This window comes from Nestor notabilis, unplaced genomic scaffold, assembly GCF_000696875.1.
Source record: "Nestor notabilis isolate BGI_N333 unplaced genomic scaffold, ASM69687v1 scaffold1722, whole genome shotgun sequence".
NCBI lineage: Eukaryota > Metazoa > Chordata > Aves > Psittaciformes > Psittacidae > Nestor > Nestor notabilis.
Window position 1 is genome coordinate 29,913 of NW_009919515.1, and position 12,097 is coordinate 42,009.

At 36.7% G+C, this 12,097-nt stretch overlaps 1 protein-coding gene across 1 annotated transcript in view; it reads left to right on the forward strand.

Annotated features, from left to right (window-relative positions):
• The window catches only part of DENND1B (DENN/MADD domain containing 1B), an 87,219-nt gene that overhangs the window by 24,054 nt on the left and 51,068 nt on the right, over window positions 1–12,097 (forward strand). Inside the window, exon 8 of the mRNA XM_010010250.1 lies at window positions 9,346–9,446. Within this exon, the coding sequence (XP_010008552.1) occupies window positions 9,346–9,446 (101 nt within the window). The remainder of the gene's footprint in view (window positions 1–9,345; window positions 9,447–12,097) is intronic.

A 12,097-nucleotide genomic window follows, 5' to 3' on the forward strand; every position in this document is an offset into this window, starting at 1 on the left:
TGGGGCTGTGCGTTTTGTCTAAAACACCCGGCTGGCCAGTGTCTGACAGGAGCTTTCTCATCATCCTGTCAGTAATATGCTAACTAGAGTGTATCTTCTGTGGCCTACACTGGCAGGTGGAAAGGATGCTACACTTTAAAGCAAATGTCTAAACATCATCTCCATTTTGACCAGTATTTGTTTCAGGTAGTACAAGTCTGATGTGTCTGAGAGCATGGTGGTTACAAAGTTCTGCTTTGCACTGGCTGTAGGTTTCTCTGGATATCCCTCTAAACCCAAACGTGTATGTCAATAAAAGATGAAGATTATTTTTTTCTTTTTGTGGTGAAGAAGCACTGAATATAAACCTACACACAAACATACATTTGTGGAATCACTTTTAATATTGCTTATATGCAGAGAGAGCTTTCTGCAGTTGGATAGTGATTTGGACTGAGCGGTGGCTCCTTGCCTTGTTAGTCTTCAGGTATGGTCATGCTATCCATGGTTGCTCAGGCACTGGGAAGATGTGGAGGCTCCTTGGAGAATGTGTAATACCAGCCACTAGAGAAAGCAGAACACCTCTTACTCTGAACATCTTGTCTTTGTGAATCTTTTCGCTCGCCCTGCAACTCAACCTAAATCTGAGATTGAGTTTATTGTTAAATCCGTATGTCCTATGCCAGTGATACTGGTGACTGAATCAGAAAACAACTGTGATGGTTGCCTGTTTCTCTCACTTCATTTAAATGTCTCTGTGGTTTACATGTTGGAGGTTCATGGATATGGCTAAAAAGCTGCCAAGCAGCACTTTGTGACTAGGTGAGGTCGCTGGGATGTGGTTTTGGAGCACACTGTGCATGCTGTGCTTTCTGTGGACAGAAAGCTCCTCTTTTGTATTTTTATGCTTATAAGTTCAAAGCTGGCTATTTATGGAGCCTATTTCCTGATGCACGCTAAAGATCCAAGACAGTGGAACATTAGACTCCATACAGGCTTTCCATGTTGGAGAAAACAGTGGCATTGGGAGCTGTTGTACAGCTTAGTGATGTCCTCACATTGCCTTATGGTAGTGTGATGCTTCTATTTGTGGTTAATCAAACTATAGTATCTGATTTACTTTAATTGTGCACTCTAGTGCAGTCAGAATTTTATCTAAAAATGTATTTGAGGTGTATGGCAGATCTGTTGTAAGTAATACTGTTCTAATAATTAAAAAAGAATAATAGATTTAAAATTTAATTTGTATCTCAAATTCCTGTGACATAGTACATAGTGGGCAGAAATGTGCAAGGGCTAAATTTAGTTCTTGGAAAGCAAGAAATGGATGGGAATTTATCATTAGCTTGTAAGTCAGAACAGGTATTCCACTGATACTCACTGGGCTCCCAGAAGCATAATTAGAAGTCATTTTGGAATATTAGGTCAATTAGACAGTTTGGTCTGAGAGTAGAAGAGGAGTGGTGTTTAATAACTTATTTGATTTTTAATAGTTCAGGTGTAAGCAGTCTGAGATAAACTGGGCAGAAGTGGGTGTTTGGGTGCATTTATGGTCCCACTGGGACCCCGTAGGGAGTGTACTTCTAGCAATAGAGCTATGGGGTGTTGATATGGAATCAAAATATAGTTAGAATATACAGCCAGACCTGGAAAACTCTCCCATCTTGAAGCTTAAAATAGTTTTCCCATTGCCACAGCATGATGTTAGGGGAAATAAATGTGAAAGAATTTGTGAGAAGAAATTGAAATGTGTAGTCAACAAATGATTAAATTTAATTTTCTATTAATAAAGAGTGGAACAATAAAATAAGATTGCTGTTACCCACCACCTATGTAAAACAAGAACAGCTGTTTCACTGGGGTTTGTTATTTAAAAAAAAAAAAAAAGAAAGAAAAAAACCCCCCCCCCAAAAAAAAAGGAAAAAAAACCACAGAAACCCCCCCACAACCCCCACACTATAAAAGCATGTAGACAGAAAGACAGATCTAAAAAAAAATAATTTCAAATTTATATTTTTGATTTAGGACTTTCAGGAAAAATCGAAGATTATCTTCGTCTGGGCCAAAAGTTGTTTCTTTTTCCAATTCATATAATCTTTGGCAGTTCAATAGAATCTGCCAGAACAAAGTGCTGTGTAGAGCCGGTGCAGGTGCTGCTGTGTGCATATGCAGTCTTAAGAAAAGCCTATCAGTACTGGGTCCTTGTGGCTGGACTGTATGAGAACTGAAGGAGTCTGTATTCTGTTGACCAGAACTATGTCACACCCTAAAAAAATACCACTGAAGTCTTTGATGGTCATGTGAAGCATCAGATGTGAAGACGAGTTATTGAAGGGCATGAGTGTAGTACCGGCTCTGTTCTGGTGTGCCATTATGGCAAGATTTCCCCTTTTTCACGGCCTCTGCTGCTTTATCACTCTTTTTTCCAAAATTCAGCAATGATGAGATGCACTATAACATAGTCAGTGGTGATGTCTACTCTTGCTCACAGTAAATAAGTTGTCTGTCAGCTATTCATAAGGAAGCTGTTCCCTGCTGCCTCTTAATTAGTATATGGCAGAAGAACATACCATGGAGTTACTCTGGGGGAGGAAATATTAATAAAAAATATTTGCCTGGAAGTTCTCCTTTCAGAAGTGAGAAACATTTGCAGAACTCCCTTGTTTCATGGAAGGTTAGCTCTTCTTCTGTGGAAACAGGTCATAAAGTAAAGGAGGGAGGAAAGGGGACAAAAAGATGTGTATGTTTGTGTTCTGTGTTTTTGTAAGAGAGGAAATGATAAGGAAGTTAGGAAGTAGATGAATGTCAAAATGAGAAGGAACAAAATATCAAGAACATACAGAGATGAAGAAATATGAGGAAACAAATTATTGAACAGATTATATAAAGGAGCATAGTTAGTTTATCAGAAGAGACATATCTTTGGTATAGGCACTGTATGCAAGTGGTATTCCTTGTTGAGTGCTCACCTGTCTACTACCACTTCAATTTTATTTTCTGCTCAGCTTCCTTTATTGGGAAACATGTCATTTCCAGAGTCATAGGCAAGGAACAAACTGTGTCTGCAGTCTTTTCCCTTCCAAACTACTGCACAAGAATGGAGCCATAGTGCTGCTTTGTGAATGAAGAATTGCAAGAAAAGAATGAAATTGATTGTATATGAAGTGCTGTCATATTGATGAATAACACTTTTATCTTCCCTTTCCTTCCCCCAGAAATAATGATAAAAGGAAGTGGATAATACTTAAAAAAACACATCCCAACCCCCAAAACAAACGCAGGAGATAATAAGTTTTTTTTATGTTAGTGTTTTCTTTTTCACATTTAATTTTCACAGTGGAAAAAGTTGAAATTTTCATGTGTGGACTGGAACTACATTTCCCTTCTCCTGCCTGCCTCCTGTGAGAGAGGAGAGCTGGGGGTCACATTTTGCCAACAGGAGGAAAATGCATTATGGCTCATTTAAGGTCCTCCCTCTTTTTCTTCTTAAAGATTATGGGGATGGCAGATGGGAAATGATTAGCCAGGAGCTGAATTAAAGAAATGCCTAAGAAGTGGCTTTGTATATCATGGCTTGAACAGTATATTCTGTTATCTTTTGTTGCTGAATTTTTTTTTCATTAGTGACTTCTGACTTCTCACCAATGCCAGCAGAATGGACTAAGCTTGTGATTCAGTTCCACTGTGCATTCTTTAGAGCTGAGAAGGGATTTACACTCTGTTGTAATCTAGTGGAAGCAAAGGCCCCCTTCCCACTTCCAGCAGTTTTCCCCACCCATTCAAGAAATGGATGGGAAGGTAGGTCTTGGAAACTCTTAAGTGTCTGTCACAGGTTTGAGGCTTGATCTCATTTCTGATCAAACAGGATTTAGATATGGGTGTGCCTCTAACAAAGCTTGTAGTCTTAAGAGATGTAATAATGTAGAGGAGGGGATTCCTTTCACCTGTACATCTGTTCCCCTTTTCAGGACTTGGGTAATGGTTTCTCTATAGTTCTCGTGAACTGGGAGTATTAGGGTAACAGCAATAAGAGTTGGTCCAGGTTAATGGTAACTATTGTAAATGTGGTAGAATGGTGACCTGTCTGCTATGATTTATTGCCATAGGTATTGATAAGTAGATGAGATAACTAAACAGAATCTTTGGCATCTTTCAACGTAAGTGTGGTCAAGGCAGTGGGAGGGAAACAGTTCTTTGGCCCAATGGGACTGTGAGGGAGGAGGGAGAGAGCACACCAGAACCCATTTCTGGACATGGTGTTGACAGAGATTGACAGTGCTTGTGGGTTTTTTAGGAAATGGTTTTATCACAGTAGTTCTTTAGCTGCTTACAGTAGATTGTGAAAGGTTGTATAGTATCACAGGTTAATTTTACTTCGGCATTTTGTCCAACTTCTGTTGCTGTTTTTGGCTTTCTGACAAGATTCTGCTAATCAGTTTGTCTTTCTAGTTTGTGCATTGCGGTTTGTACAAATCTTGCCACCTATGTTCTGACTCTGTTTTCGAAGAAAATAATTCCTATAGATAGAAGGTTACTGCCAGGTAATTTTGGGCCAGGATATGTAGGATACAGAATAATTATTTTCCTGTTACTCATTGAAATTACAGGAATAATAGGTATCAAACAAGCATAATGTGTGAATATGCAGTAGAACATTCAGCCAAAGTAGTATGGCTCTAGGCATGTCAGTGTTATAGCAAAACCTATAATCGGGGGGAGGGGGGAAAGAAAGAAAAGGAAAGAAAAAGGGGCCATTCCCTTTGAAATCCAGAGTAGAAAGGTTCATTGATGGAAGTGAGCTTTGGGTAAGCAGATACACACGCATCAGAATTACTGCATCCACATGAGGGGTAGGGAGGAGCTGCACTCTTCATGTTCCCAGGAGCAGGTAACCTGCTTTGATCAAGTCATGAACTGAAACTTTTCCTGACGGTTCCCGTTCAGCTGTGTGTAGATTTGGAACAAGTCATCCCAAGTGGCTGTTTGTTGCCATAAGGTGGAAAGTAACTCATCCTTCTCTAGAATTTGTGTATTATGCCGGTCTTGCAGGGATTTGGTAATAATTGTTTTACTTTACATAATGAATTTTGCTAACAAACTTTGAACGTGGTGTCTCACTATTTGGAGAAACTGTACTATTTCCAGGCGCACAGTTCCAGCTTGTCTATGTATTTATTTGTTTATTTTCAGGAGATAAAGATAAAATTATTGTACTGAAATCACTATGAAACTCTGGAGAAGACACTACATACTTCCCTTGCAGGGTGCTGAAAGCTTATATATGGTGATGCTGACTGCAGTGTCTTATCAGAGGAGATCAGAAACAGGCTGAAACTTTCAGTTGTGCTCAGTAATGTTAGTAAGTTCATTACTGAGAGAATGGGACAGGAAACTTCTTTTCGTGTCCAGTGCAAAAGCTAGGGATTTCAAATCAGTCTGAGGGTTGAACACTGAAATTTTTTGTTAAAAGTTGTTTTTAACTAGGTCAAGTCAACTGACCCATAATGTTTATGTAATTTAAATTATTTAGACCAATTTTAAAATTATGATTAGATTTATTTTTGAAATCAAAGCCGTTTAAACTAGAATACATTATTTGAAATAGAGAAAAACAGTCTAAACAAAATGTTGGAAACAGAAATATTAGAAGTTCTGTTCAATATTGACAAATGCATTTCAACAGGCAAAAACTTTACTTAAAAACTGCCTGCCCATTTTATGGATAGAAACACAACTCTGGTAGGTCTTTTCCAGTCCAGTGAACTATAAGAGGATGTGTCAATTTCATTTATTGCCTCCAAAACATGGAATAAACTATCGGATTTGCAGTAACTAGGTTCTGCAGCACTGTTCAGCTATAATTTAAGATTATTTTTTTTAGCAAACTGCAGAGTTGAGCAGTTATATATGTGTATATACATAAATATATATCAAATTTTGTTGGACAGATGCTTTCACCTTGTATATGCAAGCATATCTATAAAAGGGGATCATAGTTGATGTAATCTCCAGTTGTTGCTGACAAAATAGGTAAGATTGTACACAGCCTGGAATATGACTTCAATTAAGGATGACAGCTACCTGTCTTGAAAAAGAGATGAATTTTTTTTTTCCCAATCTATGACATTTATCTTTTTAATTAATTAATTAATTTAAAATCTTGATAATTTCCTCTGGAATAGATAGTAATCAACAGACAGGGTCCATACAAATGCCTTTTTCCCTAAATAGCGTAAAGAATTGCTTTCTGCAAAAGATCTCACCACTTGGTCAAGCAACAGATGCTCATTTCTGCACCTAGGAGCTTTACTGTGCTCTCTGCTTTACCGCCTCCTCCCTCAGTGTTCTGCAGGGTCCCTGCTGGATCTCTGGCTGGCTCTGCTCCCAAGCACAGATGCTATCAAACACCCCCAAATCCAGTGTTGCCTTTATAGTCTTCTGAGTTCAGATGTAAGCAGTCAGGCTCTACCTGCTCACTGACTGTTTTTCAGATCTCTTGAACTGACTGGTTACTTAAGACATGCAGCATTATTCCTAGATTTGCAGTAGTCCCTATTCTGTTTAGAAGAGTGAATATGTCAGTTAGAGGTACATTATTTAAATAGCTAATGCATTTGATAAATGCAGTCACTGCTGAAAACAGTAAAAAAGGCAAAACGAGAATTTGACATAAAGTGTGCAATTTCTAATATGAAATCCATAATTATCTCATCAGTATTTGCTTAAAGGTAGAGTCGGCACAGTATTAAAATGTCACACAGTTTGAAGAAGAGCAGAATAGCTCCTTGTATTACACGCTGTATACAACAGGAAGCTATAAAACATATTCACGCCATACTAAAATGTTTGGAAACCTATTGCAGCAGTGTAGATAGAAATGTTTAATTAAGATGTTATTAAATAGAAAAGCAAGGAACAGTACAACAAAAACTTGGCGTGTAAGTAATCAAATCTTTACCTCTCCTGCTAGAAATACTAAGATTTAGTAGATGTTTTTCAATTAAAAATGTTAAATAGATGCTAGTCTGAAGTGCCACACCAAAATACAGATTGTAAAACAGGAGAGTTAATAAAACTCAAATGTTTTTTAAGGAATTATCCACTTCCTCCGTTAAAGTGACAACTAAAATATAACAAAGACATATGCAGAAGGTAGGAAAATATTTCTTCATGCAAATAGTATAGTCATCTTGATTCATAATTTTAGAATGCTGATTAAGAGGAGGAGGGTAGGAGGAGGCAACTGTATACATTGGGGGATATCTGTGAGAACGTATGGTCAGCTTTATTTCAGTCTGTGATTGAAGTATAGGAAATGCTAATTTTTATATAGGTAGATGCAGTTAAAAATTTATATACAATGCACAATAGTATGTGAAGATACTAATTAGTAATTTCATATGCATTTTGAGTAAAAGAGAAAAAAACGTGATGCTGAGCTTTGCTGTGCCACAGTAGTGTTAGTTAAACTGCAGAGAGATAACATGGAAATAAAACTCATAAATCCCACTGTGTAGAAGGGGGATAAGATACTAATTTATTTCTTCCCCCCAATCAATTAATTCTTAGTAACAAAACAGCCATTATGATAAGTCTAAAATGAGAGTAATTGTGGAGGCTTAATGTAAAACTAAGAAATGAGATGTTAATTTGAAACAAAGAGTTTAAATACAGAATTATGATATACTTGGCTTTCTGTAGTGTAGCTGTCAGGCTTGGGCAGTTCGCTGGTCAATAGTGACATTCTGTGTGTCAGTGAACAGAGTCTCCTGATACCTTAACCTGCAGTTCACACATTACTGGAGCTCCAACTGTCGAACATTCAAGTCCCTTGGTACTACTGCAGCTTCCAGACTCTCCTGACTGGCTCATGTTTCATTCTTTGGCAATTTGCCCTAATGATATCCCTCAGGATCTTTCAGACCCTCTTCTTTTCCATATTTAATCGTGTTATATTAATCTGAGTGCTGAGCAAACTATGCTGCACAAATTGTAATTGTCCGAGATTCCTGCTTTTTCTTCATTTTTAGTATAAAAATACATGTATAAAAATACATGTATAAAATTGCAGTATAAATTTTATTTACAAGTCTAAATGTCCAAGACAACCAGCGTATGAAAGCTTTAACTGCTGCTCTGTTCCACAAAGAGGGTTGTGGTTTTTTTTCCTCTGTAAAATGAATAATGTTTTAGCACTCACTGTATGGACAGGATTTATGTTTCATTTTTAGCTCTTCACTTTGTTACTATGAAAGTACAAGTCTAATAAAAAGTGCTATTATCAACTTAACCTCAGATAGCAATTTTGTTGTGATATAAAACATTAGGACAATCTTGTCTTTTTCCATAAGCTTGGTGACTTCTGCATGGGACATTCCCTTTTAATTTTTTTTCCTTTGTTTTTAAGTGAATTTTGTAGTGTTTTATGTGCTGGATACAGGCTGCCTTATTTTGAACACAGTCTTGATATTTTCCTCATTATGTTGTAACTCTGTGGATGCATAATAAAATAAAAAAATCTGCATGACTCCCTGAGAGCAAAGTGGTATTTGATAGATCAAATTTGAATTCTTTAGGTATTGCAGATTATTTTGTTCACTTGAGGACTGAACTCAACCTTGCTTCTAATAAATTCCTAGGTCTTTCTGGGGGGCAGTGGGTGTGATTTTGTTTGCTTTTTTGTTTTAGAAAAACAGAGATGTCCATTTTGTATGGAGAGCAGATCATAACACCTTTCTTGGTCAAGGAGTCCTTCATTTCTGGTGATGCTAGTGCTAGACTTGCCCATCTTTGCTTTGGGAAAGGAGTTTTGGAAAATGATTTAAAAAAAAAAATTAAAGTGTTGCTTTGCTGTCACAGGGAACACTCACTTCAGAGTTTTTTTAAGCAGTAGTTAATCCTGTTCCTGGGTTTAGTGCTCTTCTACAGCTTCATGCAGGTTCCGATCAATTGCAGTTGTTCCAAATAGTGAAAATGTGGACCAAAAAGCTCTCCTGAGTCTTTCTCGCTCAGCTGAGCTGAGTGCAGCTGGGGTGCACTCAAGTTCTGTGTGTTCATGGCAGTACCTGCATTTGACCAAGATAAACGTCAAGTAGTGCATGTTTATGTTCCTTTTTTTGAGGAAATAGCTGAACAGGTCTAACTTTTAATTGACGTGTTAGCCTGACTTCTTGCAAATGTTGTATGTGTGTATCTGAGTTCTTCATAGATGTGTTTCAGCAATTAAAATTAATTTAAAAAGTGCTGTAATAGGTGGCTGGGGGAGGTTAAGATTCTTGCATGTCTGAAATTTAATTTAAGATTTTGTATTTTCATTTTACTCATGTCTTTTGTTGCGAATTCTGTGTGTGTATTTTTTATTTTTAGTTAACTGCTTGTGTTCATGCATCAGCTGCATTGTTGTATCCAATGTATTGGCAACACATTTACATCCCAGTGCTTCCTCCACATCTTCTGGACTACTGCTGGTAAGACAGCTAACCTGTTATCCTCATTTCTGAGATTCTTTCCTTCTTGTAATTCTAAGTAACTGCTAAAAAGACTAACTACTTATGTGACTAAATAGACAGGATCCAGTTTATCAAAGTGCTTGAGCCAGTGCTTAAAGAACAGAAATATTTCAGCATGCTTTTATATGGTGTTTGAGTTGGTACCTTGAATTACAGTGCTGATTGCTATCAATGCAGCATTTAGAATCGTGTTTATAATAACTGTTCCTGTTTTATTGTTAGAGAATGCACTCAATAATTTAAATCTGACTGTGTTACGGTTTTCTCTTATTTGGCATTCATTTTAACTTGAGATAAATAATACTGATAGAAGTATTCAGAAAAAAAAGTGATCAGTTATTCAAGAATCAAGTGTTAGTAGGCATCAGTGTTTCACTTAGGTTTATACAATGATTTATTATTTGTATTTTAAGATCAGCTGGGTTCAGGATCAGATCCAACACCTTCCTGAATGGCCTTAAAATCTCCTTTTGTTACTCAGGAGATTTTCATTATAGGAATTCTGTTTCTTTTGATGTGCTTCTGTTCACATTATAGACTTTGGTTTTGGCAAATTTTATGGTTAAACAAGAAAAAAAAAATCACTTTTTGAGTCACTTCTGGTCCTTCAAGGGATGGTGTTTCCACATGCCTGTGTTTCAGGATTTTGGGCTAAGGAGTTGTCTACTTTCTTTTATTTGTAGTACTGCCAGAGATACCAAATGAAAGTTTCCACTAAAGTGCCTTAACCAGGAGTATTCATCCCTGGAGACTTTCACTTTAACTAGACCCTATGGATCTGTGGTAGAAAAATGATCCATTTAAAGTCATTTTAGACATCAGAAATTATTATTATGTATAAAGCCTGAGTCCAAGTCAGATGCCTACCAACATAAGTCTGCACTTCTGTTAATGTTTTTCTTCATAGAAATGAATCATGCTTATATGTTTGGGCTGTACAATTGTGGCCGTTTGGTGGGGTTTTTCTTGTTTCTTTAGTTGTTGGGTTGTTTTTTTTTTTTTTCCCCTGGAACCTATAAATATTGATGTTCCATTGAACTCTACCCAGTCTATTGAATTTACTGTTTTCAGAGAAATTCTCATTATGTTTCTTTATGTCTCTTAGATAGTTTTTCCTCAAGTTTACAATATGTGCCCATGGTATTTCTTTTTCTGATGTAGTTTCTATACTTAATGTGTATGTTATTTATTGTTTTTGAAAAGAAACAAAATATTCTTCTCCCACTTCTCTCTTTACTTTCAACTATAGCTAAGCCTTTCATCGTTAATGATAGTTTTCTTTTGAAGAAACTCTGTCCTAATTGTTTTTCCTCCTAGCTTTGATAAAATGCACCAAGATCGGAGTAGAGCTTGGGTGTATTTGTTTAGGTTTTGTATTGCTTGAGCTTACCACCAGAAGCTTTGTAATTTCTTCAGTATCATCCATAAATGCTGTGTAGATCAACACCTCTATTCAAGCTGTACCCTGCAGAGTGCATCCTGAATACTGGAAGATTTTTTTATTTGCCCTCCTAAGCACAGATAATATTTCCAGAAATAATGATGTTAGATGCTGTACACAGCTTCTTGTGATGATGATAATAGTTGAGATTCTAGGTCATTATGGCATGACCTGAGAATTTTTTTACTCATTAAAAAGAAGCATGGAGTTTCTTAAACTTGTAAAACTCATTTATATCTCTTTTTCTTTTTTCACAGTAGTACAATAGAGTGCAGAAAAAGTTTCCCATTTTTAGAGATGTTCTAATGGAAACACAAAGTCATGAAAGGAAATACACAATTGATGAATTTACCACAGTAACTATAATTCAGATCTTTTAACTCAGATTTTTTGTGCATTTACATTTCTCTGATCATGTCTGGGTTTGAATTGCTCTTTTGTGAGTGAGGTTGGAATAGTGTAGTAAAAACGCATGAAATACTTAGCTTTCCTCATGTTTTAGCATTAACTGTAAAGAGGTGTTTTCCTCCCAGGTATATAATATATCAAGTTAGGAAACCTTGATGAATTCATAAGGTCAAAGTTTACGTTAGACCAGACCTAGTGTGCAGTCAAAGAGGATCGTGTCAACCTAAAGTTGATAAAATAACTTTCTAATTTATTTTTATATTTTCATTTTTACAGCATTTCGATAGAGCAAAGTTCTTTTGTAATAGTGCCTTTTCTTCTTTTAGCTTAACATGCATTTTCCTACCTAGAAACTACGTTGTCATTGCTTCACTTGGACTTTGTTGGATGTCTTCCAGGAACTCATTTTCTTAGTGTTGTTCTGAGATGGTACTCAAATGAGTATCATTTTGATAACTTTGCTTGTTCCATGTGAGTAAGGCCATTTCAAAACAAAGGTTAAATACATTCAGATCTGCTGCAGATCAGTAAAGCTGGTCTACATTAAAAAATGGTTTAAATTCTTCCATTTGCCTTTAATCAAATAGCATCTTAGGTTCTATCGGGCGATCTGATATACAGACTGGTTTTAGATGTAACAGAAGTTCTTAAAGTAGTCCAAGCCCATGGGAACTGAGCATCGGTGTGGACTGTAGCACTGTCAGGTTTGGCCAGATTATGAGTACTTTCAAGGTCCAGTGTGTGACCGTATTGTTTATTT